General features: G+C 44.2%; 1 protein-coding gene across 5 annotated transcripts in view; it reads left to right on the top strand.

The window, feature by feature from the left end:
- PHF21A (PHD finger protein 21A) overlaps nt 1-8933 on the top strand; it is a 98538-nt gene extending 89605 nt beyond the window's left edge. For all 5 annotated transcript variants that reach the window (XM_010580101.1, XM_010580102.1, XM_010580099.1 and 2 more), the window contains 4 exons: nt 3151-3306; nt 4889-4964; nt 5293-5396; nt 7335-8933. In XM_010580101.1, the coding sequence (XP_010578403.1) occupies nt 3151-3306; nt 4889-4964; nt 5293-5396; nt 7335-7589 (591 nt within the window). In that variant the 3' untranslated portion in view covers nt 7590-8933. The remainder of the gene's footprint in view (nt 1-3150; nt 3307-4888; nt 4965-5292; nt 5397-7334) is intronic.
- The last annotated feature ends 8519 nt before the right edge of the window (nt 8934-17452 follow it).

Below are 17452 nucleotides of genomic sequence, written 5' to 3'. Positions count from 1 at the left end.
TACACTTCTGATTTGATACCGTATTATTCAGTTCTATTGCCTAAAGCCAGGCCCTGCTGCTCTAGACACTTTATAAAAATAAAGAAAACTGTTAGCCGTCCAAAAAGCTTTCATTTATTTTTCGTGGTCTCTTGGTGCAGAGGAAGTAGAGCAAAAAGTGACATTAAATCACCTTTTATGGTCTCTGTTCTGAAATTATTCTTCAGTCTCTTCAGCCTGTAGCATGTGTTAGAGCAGCCTCAGTGAGCTCTGCTCCAGCCTAAGTTGGCTGCCTATAGCCCTCACAGAACTGGTCCAAAAGCTGAGATTAGTGGGGTGCATGTCACAACATCAAATCCAGCCTGCCTTTATGCATATATTTATTAACTGCCCATAAAACCTGGGGCATTTCTTTGGAATCAAACAGTGGCTGGTATTTTGGTAAGGCTGTTTATTAATTCTGAGGAAATGCCCTGAATTTTGCATTACCAAAAATAGGACTCTGGATTTTGTGCACGTCTGTTGTCATCTCAACGCGTTCAGCTGCACTGCACACTGACCAGCTGTGTCACTTCAGGTTTTGCAGCATTCAGTTGAATTTAGAAGGTTCTGGGTCTAAATGTCTCCCCCTCAAGAAGCAGCTGCATGTGTCTCTTTTTGCAGGGTATTAGACAAAACAGGTTTTGTTTTCAACACACCAATAATTTTGCACCCGAGCCAGTTACCAAGTGCCATCATGTAGTCTGTGGCAACCGAAGCATCTTAACACATGTAATTCTCTAGAATGAGAATTTCTTTCTAAAATGTGAGAATTTTCCTCTTAAATTTTGCCTTAGGTTACAGAGGATTTTGTTTCAGCTTATGTGACATCTCCTACTGTTGTGGTTTAACCCCAACGGGCAATTAAGCACCACACAGCAGCTCGCACATTCCCCACCCCTGCTGTGGGATGAGAGAGAGAATCAGAAAACAAAAAAGTAATACTCGTGGTTGAGATAAAGACAGTTTAATAGGACAGAAAAGGAAGGGAAAATAATAATAATAGAATATACAAAACAGGTGATGCGCAACACAATTGCTCACCACCAGCTGACCGATGCCCAGCCAATCCCTGAGCCACAGTGCCCAGCCAGCCAACTCCTCCCAGTTTATATACTGGGCATGATGTCATATGGTCTGGAATACCCCTTTGGTCAGTTTGGGTCAGCTGTCCTGGCTGTGTCCCTTCCCAACTTCTTGTGCCCCTCCAGCCCTCTTGCTGGCTGGGCATCACAAGCTGGAAAATCCTTGACTTTCGACTAAAAATTACTTAGCAACAACTGAAAACATCAGTGTGTTATCAACATTCTTCTCATACTGAACCCAAATCATAGCACTATACCAGCTACTAGAAAGAAAATCAACTCTATCCCAGCTGAAACCAGGATACCTGCCTGCCTTCTTTTCCTTGTACTCACAGAATGCTTGATAGAGGAAAAGAAGTTCTTCCCAGCCTGGTTACACAGATCACTTCACAAGAGGCATGAGATGTCACTCATTTAATTCTTCATTTAACACTGAGGAACCTTTTGGTGTTAAAGGATGAAGTAATACCATAACCCAGCTCTCAGTGATACCTGGGAGTTACGGAACCAAAACATGGCACTGAAAATTCACTAAAGATTGATCCTTTACAAAACATGACATCAGTGCTAACCTTGGGAATTAAAAGAAGGATAGCCTTCCCTTTGAAGAAAGGCCTCATCAGCAGTAGAGCCAGGAAGCAGAAACCTGAGCAGATTGCTTGTGTGTCATTCTTCTAATATGCTTAATATTTTATCCATAGTAGAGATCAGCGTCATTTTTCTTGCCTGGCAACTTAATGTGTAAGTTCACAGCCAAATCTGCTACCCTCCAAATTGATAGAACTTATTCACGCACGTGAAAAGACTGTATGGGTCAAAATGAAACCTTGCACACATTGATATTTCATACAGGGGGAGTGTATACGCACAGTTTGACTCAACCCATGCATCTTAAGATTGTGGTTTTGCAGATCTCTTGTGTGTGTGAGACTTTAACCAAAGTCGGTGAGAAGTGCGTATTTCAGACTCCAGGTGGGGTCTTGACTATGTCGAGTTGCCAGGACAGCTCACAGGTGGTGAGAGGAGAGGGCTGGGGTGCCCCTCTGCCCCTCTGTGGATGCTGAGCCATCTTTCTTTCATACCTCTTTGTTCAAATAGCCGAAATACAAACAGAAACACCACCACTACTCCAAGCATGAGATGGGAGTAACAGGAGGAGAGAGAGAGAAAAAGTGACAAAAATCAGACTTATCTTTCTGGGAAGTTAATGGCTGTAGAAAAAAATTCTCTCTGATGGTGATGCAATAGTAACTAAATCTAGGTTTTTTTAAGACCCACTGCCAGTAATGTTTTCAATCCTTTCTTTTAAAAAACCCTTAGTTAGAAAATCTCTCTTGGTATTCCTTCATCCTGGCTCTCAGGCTGTGTCAGTGATGAAACATAAAACACTCTCAATAGAGAATGAGAAAATTTTGAGTCACAGCTTTTTTGGTGCAACTTGAGGTAACCTAAGTGAAATAAAAAGAATTTTCTCAGATCATCGTTCATTCTGTTCTTTTTCATTTACAAGCACAACACCTTTTCCTTCCAGTTTCATTTCTAAAAGTGACCTAAATATTTGATGGGTTCTTTTAAGTCACTCAGCTGGGGTTTCTTACATACTATTACTGGCAAGAGACAGTCTCATCAGCGTTCATGAAGTGGAGTTGTGCTTATATCCAGAAATGAGAAGGGTTAGGAAAGTGGGTAGCTCGTTACTTTAGGAAAAAAAAAAAAAAAAAAAAGGCAGGGTAAGGGGGAAACTTAAAGAAGAAACGCCATGGGGAAGCAGTTGTTAAGAGAAGCTATGGTAATAAGTGTTTGCTGTAACATTTTGCCTTGTGAGGACAGAGGGAGTGTTTGGGAGGACAGATGTCAGTGTTTCTGACATATTGCCTCATTTTCCTGTTTTACAGCCTAAAAAGGGCTTGACCATTTGGAATCCCCTTAGAAATAGTTTGTGCTGTAAACTTTGCATTCAGCTAGGATGTAGATGTCAAAGATCAAAGTTCACTTTTTGCCTTCTCTCTCTTTCTCTCACCCACACCCTTTCCCCTCAATTTTACAGGGCGATATCCATGAGGATTTTTGCAGTGTTTGCAGAAAAAGCGGGCAGTTGCTGATGTGTGACACGTGTTCACGTGTTTATCACCTGGACTGTCTGGACCCACCTCTGAAAACCATTCCCAAGGGCATGTGGATCTGTCCCAAATGTCAAGACCAGGTATTGTTTGACAGACAGGAAGAGTTATATACAATGCGCTATGAAGAATTTTCCATGTTAAAGAAAATAACCATATCACTTGGCTTACTTAGATCAAGACAGCCTGATGCTGAAAAAATCTATTTGATCTGTAATAAGGCTTGTGTGAATTTGATCGAATTGCCTCAGTTGGAATGTGTGCAAATACAAAACTGTTAGGTTTTGCACACAGACTTTTGGGAAAGGTTCTCTATGACCCACAGAAATTTTGCTGTTCATCTTAAGCTTATTGTTTCTTCAAAAGTTATTAGTATATTCTTCTGGACAAATAAATAAAACATTTGCACAAGCGTACCTCAATAGATAGAGCAAATATAAGCCCCTGTTTGCTCATATAAATCAAACATCAGAAAGGTTGTCTTCAGTGACGTCTCTAATAATACCATCCAGCATCAGTATAATGAAAATAGGCGAACAGTTTGGTGGTTCTTCATTCTAGATCACTCTCTGAAAGTACACAATTGAAGTGAACAGATTATATTTTAATGTTTTGTTTATAATTCCATTGAGATGACAAGACAAAGAAGTAAACTGTTGTATTCCTAACCCTTACATGGAACTCCAGAAGTTGCAAAGGATTGCTGATAATCAGCAGCCTGAAGCTGTTAGCATTCTGTCTAATGTAGCATATTGCTTGGTTGCCCATGTGACCTTCGGTTAGCCAGATGGCAACGTAAGAAAACAGCCTGATGTATGATACGCTGTTCAAAAAAATGAAAATGAAAAATTCAAGTGACTTGGTCAGTGGTTACGAGAGAGGAGGGAGTGCTACTACTTCCCTATTCCTGCTCTTGCCTACTCTCACCTTATCCCTCTTCTTCCTATTTCTGTGATAGGTTTCCACAAAATTAGGGGGGGGGAATCCAAGTAATTTCACTGTAAAGTGACCAAGTCCTCTATCTTCTGAGACACACTTCTGATTTATTTATTAAAAATACTTGTCTTTCCTCTCAAAATAAATTTTGTTAGGAAGGAATACATAGGAAGGATCTGAAAGATATAAATGGTGCTTACCCTTATAAAGAGGGTTTGACAACTCTATTAAGATGATTCTGATAAGAAGGGGAGATAGGATGGTTTCATGTTTTACTAGCCAGGAAGTGTGGTGTTTGAATGGATGGTGTGGAGACTGTTCTGGGCCACGAAAACTTTTATCCCAGAACAACTAAGATCAGCAATTTGTCTGAACCATGAAATAAGGTTTATGTCTCCTGGCAAGTTTGAGTTCAGGTATATTATCCTTTCATTCCTCTTTTAAGTTGTTCAGTTTCATTAGTAGACTTTATTTGTGGCTATGGAGGGAATTTGAGAAAATGCTGACATTTGTAAGAAACAGGCCTGCTTTGCAGGAGCCACAATACAGTTGTGAATAATTCTCTCTGTTAAATCTCAGAACAGGTCTGTGAAGCTTCTTGTTAACAGGGCTGAGGCTAATGATAGCCATAAAAGAAAATCCTCAGTCTTTCCCTCTTTCTCTCTTTCCTTTTTGCTTTCTTAGAGGTGGATTGTGTACCATCTAAATCTCTAAATGCTTTTCTTTCAGATGCTAAAGAAGGAAGAAGCAATCCCATGGCCAGGAACTTTAGCAATTGTTCATTCATATATTGCATATAAAGCAGGTAGGAAAATGCAGAACAACACTTCTGTTTCACTTTTAATAATGGAAGATGTTATTTTGGGAATGGGATAGAATGGTACTTGCTTTGCAAAAGGAAATTAAAGAGGAAGAACCTTAATCACTAGTGAAGTGAAAATAGCAGTTTAAATATTTGTTAAGCCTTCTGTGATGCTTGTGTGTGTAGGTGAAATTTTGGGCGTGATTTAGTGCACAAGTTGTTAAATTGACTTGAAACGCAATTACCCTCTTTACATGAAGCAGTTTAGATCCTCTGTCCACTGTTGTAACAGGAACATTTTAAATAGTCTGATTAATATTCTGTTTTGCAGCAAAAGAAGAGGAAAAACAGAAACTACTTAAATGGAGTTCAGATTTAAAACAGGAAAGAGAACAACTAGAGCAGAAGGTCAAACAACTCAGCAATTCTATAACGGTGAGTATTGCCCTCACAAATAACTCTGCACCTGTGTTCTGGTGCCAGAATGCAGAGAGAAAACTGTAGAGTGAGTCCATGTACAAGACCTGTCGTCCACTGGATTTACTGAGAATTGAGTGAGCACTTTCATTTGCTTTTTAGAACTTTGGGGAGCAGGAATGAAATACAGGCAACGTATACTTACATTGAGTCACTTATACATGATCCATGCTGACCATACGTTGTAGACATACAGTGACCTATAATATCAGCAGGTGACAAACATGACCCAGAGCATTGTTGTCTGTGGGCAGTAGATTAAGTCCAATTCCCCAGTGGCTAACTTAAATAAGAATGGTTGGGCCTGTGTGTGTAATAAGAGTTACAGTCCTGGTGCACTTTGCAGACCTTCCTAACACAAAAGTGACCGTTCACTCATGACTGACTCTCAGGCTTTTGACATGTTGCCTTGGCAGTCAGCAGCTGGACACTGCATAATATTAATCAGACAATGTCATACTTGGAACCAGAAACTGTAGTTTCCACCTTAGTTTATCGCAGTAATTGGAGCATACATATTGATTTGCTCTATGCAAATCAGGCTCTTGAGTTGCCAGTGTAAAGTTTGAGCCCCTCACTTAGTGTAGCCCTAGTCAGTGTCACAGAATTAAAAATACTGTAATCTCTTATGTGGCAGCATCTGTAAGGCTGGATACATAAGTACAGGCTTTTCTTTTTAAATACAGATGCGCTTTCTGGTCTGCCTGTCGTTACCTATTAGGACAAAAGTAAATGTCCCATGTTTATAGACCCCTAAATGCCCCTAAATGCTGACCGTACAAATAAAACAACTGGGAGAAAACAAGTGGTGAGAGGTGCTGGTTAGCAGTTCTAGAGACTGTCATCTTCTGGTTAGCAGTAGCTGGGCATAACCTGAGCAGCGCTAGAACACTAACACTGTTTCTCAGTGATGTACTCAGGCAGATGCAAGCCTTTAATGTGAGGGATTGACAGTAGGTAAGGAGAATGGTTTATTTTCTATGATCGAGTCATTTTTTTATGCTTTCATTGGAACTGTCCAAAAAAGACACATTAGGCCTAAATATTGTGGTGTTTTTATGATGCTACGAGCTGCGTGTGAAAACAGTAAAGCTGAAACCAACAGTGTCTGGAGATCAGCGTGGATAAAAGGTTTAAGAAATGTAGGAAGGTTGCCATCTTCATGTAAGAACCTCAATGTTACAGACATAGCTACCATCTCCTTTTTGAGAGTTTCATATGTAGATATAACCAGTTTTTCACCCTTGAAACATCATTTGTGGACTTTTTTTACAGTTATTTTATGCTGACTCTTATCTGATGAGCTAGCTAGGTTACTTTTGCTTCTAAGAGAAAGAAGTGGCCACAAAATAAGATTTTCAAGTCAAGAAGGGCTTGTTTTTCTTTTCAAGTACCCCTTTATTTATTGAGAGAAGGAAGTGATGTTCCTGCTAAAATATATGTGAAAGCAAAGGCTGTATCCCTTTAGTGGCATGCACACACACTGTCAGCAGTCAGCTGCAGTAGGATGCCTGAGTTTGCAGATCTGAGCTAAAGAAATTTCAGCAATGCAATACTAATAGAAAAAATAAGAAGAACATCTACTTGGAAGTTTCCCTTCAAAAGGAACACAAAAGGATGGAGTTGTCTGTGTTCATTTGCAAAACACCTTGGGATGAAAGGGGGCCATACCAGGTGACAGCTACGTACTGGCAGTTTAATTCCTCAGCCTGCAAATAAGAATTCTCCTGTGAACACAGCCCTGAGACTCTTTTTCTTCTAGGCTGGGAAAGTGAAATTGTAGTTGCAGCCTCTTTTCTGCGTATTTATATTTAGATCTGTGAACATCATATTCCTTCTCTTACCTTCTTTAATTCATAAGCTTGAACTTATTACTGCTTTTCTGTTTTGCTGCAGAAATGCATGGAAATGAAGAATACCATCCTTGCAAAACAGAAGGAGATGCACAGCTCCTTGGAGAAGGTAAAACAGCTGATCCGCCTCATCCAAGGCATCGACCTTTCAAAACCCATAAACTCTGAGGTCAATTCAGTAGCCATCTCCAATGGCATGGACTCCACTAACAATACTAATGCTGCCACCTCCACCTTAGCCCCCTCCCCTTCCCAGAGCTGCATGGTGAACTGTAACAAGGGCGATGAGACTAAATAACACAGTGAAGTTAAGAAGGAGCCAAGGGAGGTGGCGGTGAGGAGGAAGAGCAAGATAATGAAACTCTAGAAAAGCAAAACCGGATTTCTTCTGGAAAGTGCAGAATTCTTTAGTTCTTTGGTTCCAGAGAGAGCGTGAAGATGCTTGTGCCAGGCGGCACCGGAGTTTGCCAATTGATCCTTCTTATTCTGTGTGTACATGCAAAGTTTGGATCATGTTACATGAATAGTGCCAGCTGGGGGTTCTTTGCCAGCACCATGCCAAGTGAAATAATATATTTACTCTCTCTATATTTTACACCAGTGTGTGCCTGCAGCAGCCTCCACAGCCACTATAGGTTTGTTTTATTTTTGTTTGGGGTGAGGAGCAGGGATGAGGGAGGAGAGCAGGTTTCAAATCCTTATTTGCAGAACAGTTTGTTTAGCTAGGGGAAAACAAAAACAAGTCCAAAGAGCCTGTGGGCTTTTCCTGTTTCTAAACTCTCAGTACTATTAAACCAAAAAAACAGAAATATAAATTATCAAATCCCAGTGCCCAGAAGGGACAAGTCTATCAAATAAGCAGTATTTACTATTGTTTAGACAGGAGATGTACAAAAGGAAAGGAGATGGACTTTTCACTGAGTAACCAGCACATGTACAGGCTGAGTATCTACTGTCCCAACAGCTTTGGGTTAATCCTGTTTCTTCACATTAAACAACAGACATGCTTTGCAGAATTGGTTTGGGTCCTCACACTCATCCAGAAAGCCTATGTTGGGAATGGGAAAATAGAGGGCCAGAATCCAGGGTCAGCTTGGAGCATTGGACGGAGGTGTCCCAAGAGAAAATGTGCATCGATTACTTGAAAATGAGATTCCAACCCTTTTCTATATTTATAAACAACAAAGGTATCCTGAACAAAGTAGCACATGACCCAGATGTGTGAACTGAACAGAGAAATGTCCTTTCTTTCACTTCCTTTCTCTTCTTTTGGTAACAAGAACTAAATAAGGAATAGAAAAGCTGTTTTTCAGGCTGACAGTCTAATTAAAGAGGTAGATGGGACCTTGCATGGTATAGATTAGAAGTAATAGTGTCAGTGAGATACAGTGAGTCTTTGTGAGTCCTTGTGTCATCGTTTTGGGCACTGTTTTTTTATGCAAGGGCAAAATCTTTGTATCTGGGGGAAAAAAAAACAACTTTTTTAAATTAAAAAGGAAAATAAAAGATATTGAGGTCTTCCTAGTGTTACTTAAAATAAGATCAAGGTAAGAAACATTGTAAAAAAAAAAAAAATTACAAAAGTGCTATTTGTTTCCTAAACAAGTGATTTCTATTAAAAAGGTGTCAGAACTGGAGAAAACGCTGTGTACTTAGAATTTTTTAACACAGACTTTGCTTATTTATGATGACATTCTGCTGTGTTTGTGTTTTAAAATCCAATGGGACAATTTCCATAGATTATACCATACATGCTACTGGCTAAACTCTAAAGAGAATCAAATCCTGCAGTGCTGGATCTCACCCCACCTGGAGGATCTGCCAGGCTTGTCTCTGCTGTTACCATATCTCCCCCATTCTTTCATGTATTCGTAACCCAGAGAGAAGCAATTGGCAGCGTGCTTGTTTAAGGCTTTTATAGTTTTGTGATACAGACGGATTAGAGCTTGAGAATGAAAGTGAGTTGGTTAGGCTGAAATCGCCTTCTGTTACATCCTCTTGTTTAAGAAGTTCATCTCTTATGTATAATCTTTTCACTCTAGATAGCAAAGCTTGCCTTGTGCTTCCTATTATTGTGGGGTCTGTCTCAGTTTAGAGTGCTGATTCTGGTCATGTAGGGTTGTGTCACAGAGCTGCCTAGTTTCACTACTGCATATAAACTTTTGGGCAAACCCTGTTTCTACTGTAAGTACTGGTAAAACTCCCTTTACTTCCAGTGGGAGCAGAGTTGAGCCACTACACACGATGTGAGGCAGAGTCCCCGGTGCGGTGCCCTTGAGAGCATGCGTTGGGTGGCGAGGCAGACCTGCTCAGCTGTTTCTAGTGGAAGATAGAAAAGGTTTGGATTTCAAGGATGCATTTCTGAGCAAGAAGTGAATACTCCAGACACTACATAGCCTGAGAGAGTCTCTTTGCTGCTACAGCCAAGTATGCTTCTGTGGGATTCTTGGAGCTGTTTGCTTCCCTCTCCTTTAGGTTGCCCTTCTGCCCTTTAAGGACTTTTATTCCTTCTGTAGGCGTGTGCACTATTTTCAGCTCTGAGCTCAGAACTGATATCCCGAGTTCTCACATTTTGTCTGTAGTTGGGAAAGTGACTCTTACGTGCACTTCTCAGCTGAACCTGGGATAACCTCGACTCTGTCTTGTGATGTTTGAGTTCTGTTCTGGAACTAGCAGAGCTGGAAGGATAAGTTAGCACAAGTGGCAAGGAGACAGCTGGGCAGACGATGTCAAAACTGGTCAAACTAAAAATGTCCTTCCATCAACCCAGTTACCAGTGGGGATCATTATCATAGGGCAGCACTGTGCCAGCAACCCATAGCACTTAAACAAAGGACTATATATTTCAAGGGATGAAGAGAAAAAACAAACTGAACATGAGCCTTCTTTCTTTAGAATATGAGCCAGCAGCTAACGGCCAGATACTCAGGAGAAACTGCCTTTTTGGCCAGGTTGTTCTGTAGTTGGCCACTTGGGTAATTCTTAACATCATCTTCTGAAGCATCGAGTACATTCCTGGTAAGAGACAGTCTCTAGGGATAGGTGCGCTGAGTCTTCATGGTTCTCATGTTCTTATTTCTGGTGTTATCTTCTGAGCTCTCTTGGAAGCACTGCACTGTTTGGGGGTAGCAAGCTATGCCTGAAGACTCAGTAGTCCTTCTCTTTTCTTTGCCAATTCAGGAGGGGATGGAAGTGAAATTCACTGGTAGCCGTATTTAAATTTGAGTGCAGTTAACCAGCCAGGAGATGTTAAAACAGCTATTACTGTTTTTCTGAGGCATCTGCTTGTCTCCAGAATCCGAGTAGATAAGTATAGACTTTTATGTCCCTTTTCTTAACAGCATTTGTATTCCAGACTGTAAAAGGACGCCTTTAGTTAATCATTACCTGGCAGAGAAATGATCTTAACTTAGACTTTTCGATGCTGCTAGGTAGTTTTCTCTCTCTCTCGCTGATCCCGTTTGGATGCTTTCCCTCCTGGCTCTGCAGCAGTATCAGTCAGTAGGCAAGGAGCATTCCCAGGGCTGCACTGACACTAGCAATGATGCTGCTACATAGACATAAGTAAATTGGGGTTATCTCTGCCCAATTAGCAACAATAGGGTGGAAGGGGAATTGGCATTTGCTAAACACAGAGGAAAATGTTGTTTTTCTAGCTGCTCTAAGAGTTTCCAATCAAGGGAGAAATTTAAACTCTGACAGCTTAGAAGCTCAAGTTTGTCTTCTGGGTTTGGACTGGTTTGGTTTTTTTCTCATGTAATATTTGAGAGAGGGTGAGTTTGTACTAAAACTTCTGCTCTTTGGGAAGCTGTCATAATGACTGGCGTTTTGTATTTCCAAACCACCATCAAGATATTAACTAATTCTTATGTCATTGCTTGTCATTGATGGGAAATAAGTGGCTTTTAAATCTCAGTTATAAAGGAGGAGATGAGACCACAGAGGAGGCTCACATCAGAGACGGCCCTGGCTCTCAGCCCAGTGCTAAGGGCTTTAAGAAGTCACCCTGCTTCTTTGCTCAGAAACAGAGTAAGCATTGCAGAAGTAGTTTTTTCCCTCCTCCTTGCAATCTGTTCTTTAAACAGCTGGAAAGGTGTGTTGTGGTCAGAGTGAGAAAGTGAGGGTGTGACCTGGCTAGAAGAATTAGTATTATCATTAATATTCTCATTATCTTCGTTTAGAGCCAGCGGTGGTTTTAGTGCTGTACAAAACACAGTAAAGGCAATACTTCTAGGGAAGATTGGCAAGTAGGGTGAGTAGCATGGATGATTCTTTGAGGACATCCATTAGCCAGGAGTTACCATGTTGGTAGGATGAACTAATGGTTTGCATGAGCAAAACAAGGACTTTGTTCTTTGTTGCAAGCAAGTTTCTGTTGGTGGGGATATGAACTAAAAGCCGCTAACCTAGAAATTAAAGAGGTGATAATTTTAAGGGCAGATCTTTTGGTTTTGTGGTTGGTAGGAAGAACAATATTGTATTTTATCCTTCCTAGCTGACCAGGCTTAAGAGAGCAAATGTGTATTCCAGCTGTCTGGAAATGTGAACCCTAATTCTGACCTCCTTGGCTTCAAATCATCTTCTTCCCTGTACTGTTGCAGAGACAGCCCTGAAAAGCAGCTTGATCAGCATTCAGGAGAACCCAGAGTGAAATCTCCCTCTTAGCCCCACCAAGCTGTAGCAGCCCCCAATACAGGGAGTAAACTCTGAAATTTCCTTCCCGTGTGGATACAGTGGAAAATATTTGTGAATTTGCAGTGCACATGCTTCTCTTGCTTTTTTTCCCCAGCTGGGTTGCACCCTGCCCTCTTTGCTTGTGAAGCACTAATGATGAATACATGTTTTTTAATGAAACATGTTTTTAAAATACCAATTCTGATGTCAAACCACAGTTCACTCTTTTACTGAGGGCCTCTCTCAGTGAGCTGCTCAGATAACCACTGAAATACCGATATTACGCTTCCTTGTGGACCATGCCCCTTTGGGCAGAATTTGTTGTGTCTTTTCAGAACTGTTTTGACCTTGCTTCACCTCCATTTGTCCTCCCTTGGGAATTCTGAAGATCCAGAGCAAGTTCAACCTTGCTGGGTTACTGCAGACAGTTTTCTGACAAGTGTGTAGAAGAAGAGTCAGGAACCTGGAGAGAGAGGAAGATGTTTTGTCGTGCAGCTAATTTCATTTGGCGTTTAGGCTTGCCTGGCCAACAAACTACCTCAGCAAAGGCCATTCCCAAGCACTATGTGGATTTTGTAGTTTCTGGCATTCAGAAGGCAAAAGGTCTCCGAAGAGCCCTTCCAACAGCCAGCTAGGTACTGGTCTCTGAGGGGATGCGAGCAAGCCTCGCAGCGACACACTGTTGGATCCTTGTTTTCAGTGGTCAGACCTGGACCAGGGAATGCCCTAAAAATCAGGTGGGATCAGGAAAACACAAGAGCTGCAGACATCTTGTCTCCAGGTTATTGCCGTCTTACTCAGATCCTTCTTTAAGCCTCAGTCCTGTTTGTAACACCTACAGAATGGAATGTAATACTTGAAAAATATGACTCTATGTCCTTTACCTTTAGCTCCCATTTCCCCATGTTTATCTTTTATCTGGGACAAGAACTTTCTGCATCATTGTGTCTTGTATAGGCTGAGCACATAGTTGAAACTTGCCAATAAAGAAAATTATTTATACCATGCACTGGTAAGCTTGGTAATTACAGACCCATGAAAAGACAAACACCTCTCCTAGAGGTTAATTTAAGATGTGGGCTTGTTTCAGAAAACCAAGACCTTACCTGTGTGAGGGTCTGTCTGTATCCCCTGTCAGTATTACTAAACTACCTGAGTAGCGAACAGAAAACAGGCTTGCCAAGAGCATCAGTGAAAAATCAGCCACGAGCTGTGAAAATCGCTGTGCTGTGCAAGGCCCTGGAGTGTATCGCATGAGAACAGCCAGGCTGGGGCTTCTCATCTCCCCAGGCCAGAGATGGGTGTTGCAAAGACAAAGGAAAGGACAGAAGCCTCTTTTGAGAAGCAAGGGCAGTGAAAAGGGGTACAGAGCTGGAGACGGGGGAAAGGAAGAGAGGAAGCAGGAGGAGCAAAGGAAATGAAGATTACGTGGGATAAAGCAGAGCAGAGAGAAGAAATGGAAAGAGAGGAGAAGGAGGGAACGTGAGGGTAGGAAAAACCCAGGAGTGAAATAGGGCTCTGTTGTGACGAGACAGGTATTCCTGCAGTTACAGGGTTTGAAAGTTCAGTGGAAAGACTAGGGCAAAAAGGCTCTTTATCCTGCCTTGATTCCTGACTTGGGTTGATCTGTATTCCAAAAGGACCAAGTGCGGTGGGAGAAAAGAGCTGCTCAGCTGCAGATAGGGAAGGAAGCGGGCACTAAGTCATCCCTAGCTCTGCTTCTGCTGCCGAGTGATGCCATCCTGACGAGAGCCTTATTTGACTTCTGTGCTACAACGTGGGATAAGGCAGATGAAGCAGACCTTGGGGCAGCTGGAGCCTGCTCTAATCTGGACCGCATTAATTAAAAATCTTGCTAGAAATACTCCCGAGACTAGCTAAAGGTTCAGCTCTGCCAATGTGGTTGCACCTTCCTAGTTCAAGTGTCACGATCAGCCTACTTGAAACCAGTGTCAGCTTACACAGGTCCCGAGTGGAGGAGATGATGCCGGGCAGGACCTGTGACTCAGATACTTCTCGGCCATCTCTTGGAGTATTCGTGCAAGATTCCTGCGCTCTGAGCTGTCACATCTGGCAGTTCTGTGCCAAAACCCCTCTGTGCAGCAATGCCTCCCTGTTTTCTTAGGATCTGGTTTCTTTAGGGACACATGCAAAGGGGCACTTCACCAGTACAGCTAGACAGGGGCATGTGGTAAGTTTAAGATAACCCTTCAGGAGCTGAGGGCCTGCATCAAGGCTACATTAAGCAGCAGCCCATGGGGCACCCTCCTGGGACAACGGCTGTCCCAGCTCTCCTGTGTTAGGAGGGAGTAAGCTCTGTGTCTGTTCTTCACTCTCTAGGATCCAAGCAGGTGTCAAATGCTTCAGACAGAGAAACTCAGCCCAGTGCCCATCTAGGAAGGAAGAAGTACTTAAGGGCATGCTTACTATCAGGAGTGCCTGGGGAACTCAAAAGCCTTGAAAGCTTGGCTCTGTCTGTCCTGGGTGGAGAGGTGGCACGGAAAGGCAGCAGCAGCGAGCAGTATCGGTCTGCTGGCGCTCAGCAGTGTTTTCACCACCTGGGGGATTTGCATCTTTTTTCTTTGTCCTAAATTTACACTGGCAAATGCAGACCTCGACCAATTCCTGCCCCTTTGTCACCTGCCTTCTTTTATCTGTGGTGTTGGAAAAGAAATGAAGTATTGTTACCGCTGAGCTTCGAGAAAGCCCTTTTCTTAGTCGGCAACCAGAATGGCCTTGGGGGCATAGCTCAGGTGGGGAAGGGGGGCAGTGGCTTATGCAGGTCCCGCAGTGGCACAGGCCAGCTCCTGGGGCTGCGTTCGGTGGCCACCCTTGATTTTGGATCCCCAGCACTGAGGGTTGATACTGCAGCAGCACAGGGAGGAGGCTGTGCACGTGCAAGCAAGGGCAGGGGTTCCCCTTGCTCGTTACCCAGATCTTGGCCTCTGAGGTGGAGCATGCCGAAATTGAGGGGAGAAGGGCACTTATTTAAAAGAGAAAGAAAGAAATGCCTCCATGCCTCGCATTCCCCTCCGTAAAGCGGGTACTGGCAGTTCTGACAGTGCGAGAGCTGTTTTTCATGGGCTGCGGGCACAGGGAGCAGGCACTGTTGAAAGAAGAGGTACAGTCACGCTCCGTGCTGGGTGCAGCAGGAGGCTGCGTGTTTCTGCTTGTTCTGGGCTACTGTGTAATTTCTAATCACAGTCTCATATGTTTCTTTACTTTAATTATCACTGGCAATCAAAACAGTGATTGACTCTAGAGCCAGGAGTAGCACCTTACCCGTCAGCTCTCCCTTCCAGAAGGTACGTTATCTCCGAATCGTTCCTGGTGCCATATATGACAGGCAGCCAAGACCCTCCTTAAGGAGGGTTTTTGCTACCGCATAAGCCCCTGAGGCTCAGGCAGCTTCCCGGCAGCCCCACGCAACCAGAGCCAACAGGCAGTTGTGTCCCACGAGCTGCTTCGCTCTGGTTACAGCTGCAGGACCCCCCCCAAGCACCCTCTTAGGCTGGCAGAGGCGTCTTGGGTGCCCCACGGAAGCAAAGCGCGGATTGCAAACTCCGTTAAGCAAAGGTCAAGCGAGGTAACCGGTGGGGGGAAACTGCTAGCGCCAACCTGTTCAGGCTCCTGCGGAGGAAGGAAACAACTTTGCCACGTCAACAGCAGTGGAGCCCGTGGTGCAGAGAAGTGGTGGTGAGCTGCTGCTTGCCTGGGAGGTCTGGTGCGGCAGTGGGGTGGTTTCCCGTGCCGTGTTTTGTCTTTTGGGAGCTGACTGGCTCTAATCTGCAAACACCCACCGTGTCGTCCACAGCCGAGGACAGGCGGGTTGTGAAGGCAGCTCTGCTTGTATAAAGAAAATACTCAGGCCTCGCTCACAGCTTCATGTTCCTGCGATCGTGCCAGCACCATCTCAGTAGACTTGTTGATACCACCACCCCGCCTATGTGCCGTGCTTTGTCCCGTTCTCCCCCCACCCCAGCGTTTCACCCGAAACCAAGCTGTAAAGTGGGAGTCCTGGCTTGGGGTCGGACCAGGAGCTGACGCTGAAGGGTGCCGTGTCCAAGCCCCGGTCCCTCCCCAGCCTGCCCGACTCCTCCAGGTGCTCTTGATGAACAGCCCCCAGTTCTGGCGGCACAGCCCCCCGCAGCCGCAGGTCTGGTGCTGCACGGGGACGGCGGCAGCTTCTGTCCCGGCTGGGTTTCCGCATGGCAAAGCCATGGCTCTGCCCTCCGTGAGCCGGTGCCGCCTGTGCTGCCCCTCTCCCCATCAATCTCCCGTCCTTACAGGCCCTGGTGTAAAATGCCCTTTCTGACTGGTACTGCTCTGTTGTCACAGATTCACATCATGAGAACACTGACTTGTGAGCTGGTTTGGGTTTTTTAAATATCTCTATTTTTTTTAGCCTGATGCTCATAGTGATCTGCAGTCTCTTTGCTGCCTTCAAGTCCCTTGTGGTTTCAGTTTTGGTACAAATGTGTTTAGATTTTAGCAAATTAAAGTTGGGGTGGGGGAGGGGGTACAGAGCATCTGATCAATTTGTATTTATTTATTTTAACATTTTACTAAATAAAACACAATAAAATCTCTTGTCTCCTTAGCCATATGTACCAGGTGGGGACAGTGGGTCCCACAGGCACAGGGGATGGCGCGGTGCCCGTAGAAAGTCCCCAGCCCTGGGAGGGGTTTCTGAGCCGTGGCTCTGCGTGATGGCTGCGGCACACTCCAGCTTGAGGCTTGCTTTCTTGGCAGGGAGAAGGGTGCTGCAATAGTAGAAATGAATTTTAGCTCTAAAGAATATCTCCAGGGGCTCTGACTGAGTGGTTGCCTCCAGCTGATGCTGCCCGGCAGAGGGCACATAGAGACCAACACCGAACTGGGTTTACTCCAGGTACCTACACCCTTGTCGGCACATTTTGGGCTAAGGACTGGCTAGGCTGGGAAGTGTTATCTGAAAATGATGGCACACAGTCCTCCTGCTGCAGGCATAGCAGCACACCTTCCAAAAAACCTGCAGAGCCAGCATTTCTGTAGCCACCTAGCCATCAAAGAAACGCCCAGGAGAGGCCTGCCCCATCCCAGCACTGTGCCACCACCACGTCTCTAGCAGAGAGCAGGCTAAACTACTGTCTAGATCTGATCTAAACCTGTCTTGTCTCTTAGTGTGGCAGCAGAGCGATACCGGCGAGCTTTGGCTGTAGTAAACCAAAGCTGTCTGCTAGGGACTGGTCGGGTCCAGGTGCACCTGGCTTCACAGTGATTAGCAATGTCTTCCCAGCCCTTTCCCAAATAAAGCCTTGACAACTCGCTCCTGGCATAACCCCCTCAGCCTCCCCGCTCCCCCCAGATGCGAGGCTGGCGGCTCAGGTGGCCCAAGAGCCAGTTTTTTTATTCCCAACAGTCTTGTAAAGCCAAGGCTGTTCACGCTGGTCTCGGGGATGAGCCGCAGCACCGCCAGAAGAAGAAACCGCATCTCTTCTACTTGGG

The sequence above is a fragment of the Haliaeetus leucocephalus genome, unplaced genomic scaffold, assembly GCF_000737465.1.
Source record: "Haliaeetus leucocephalus isolate CR32 unplaced genomic scaffold, Haliaeetus_leucocephalus-4.0 Scaffold696, whole genome shotgun sequence".
Lineage (NCBI taxonomy): Eukaryota > Metazoa > Chordata > Aves > Accipitriformes > Accipitridae > Haliaeetus > Haliaeetus leucocephalus.
Note: the sequence above shows the minus strand (reverse complement) of the source record. Positions and strands in the feature narration are given on the sequence as shown.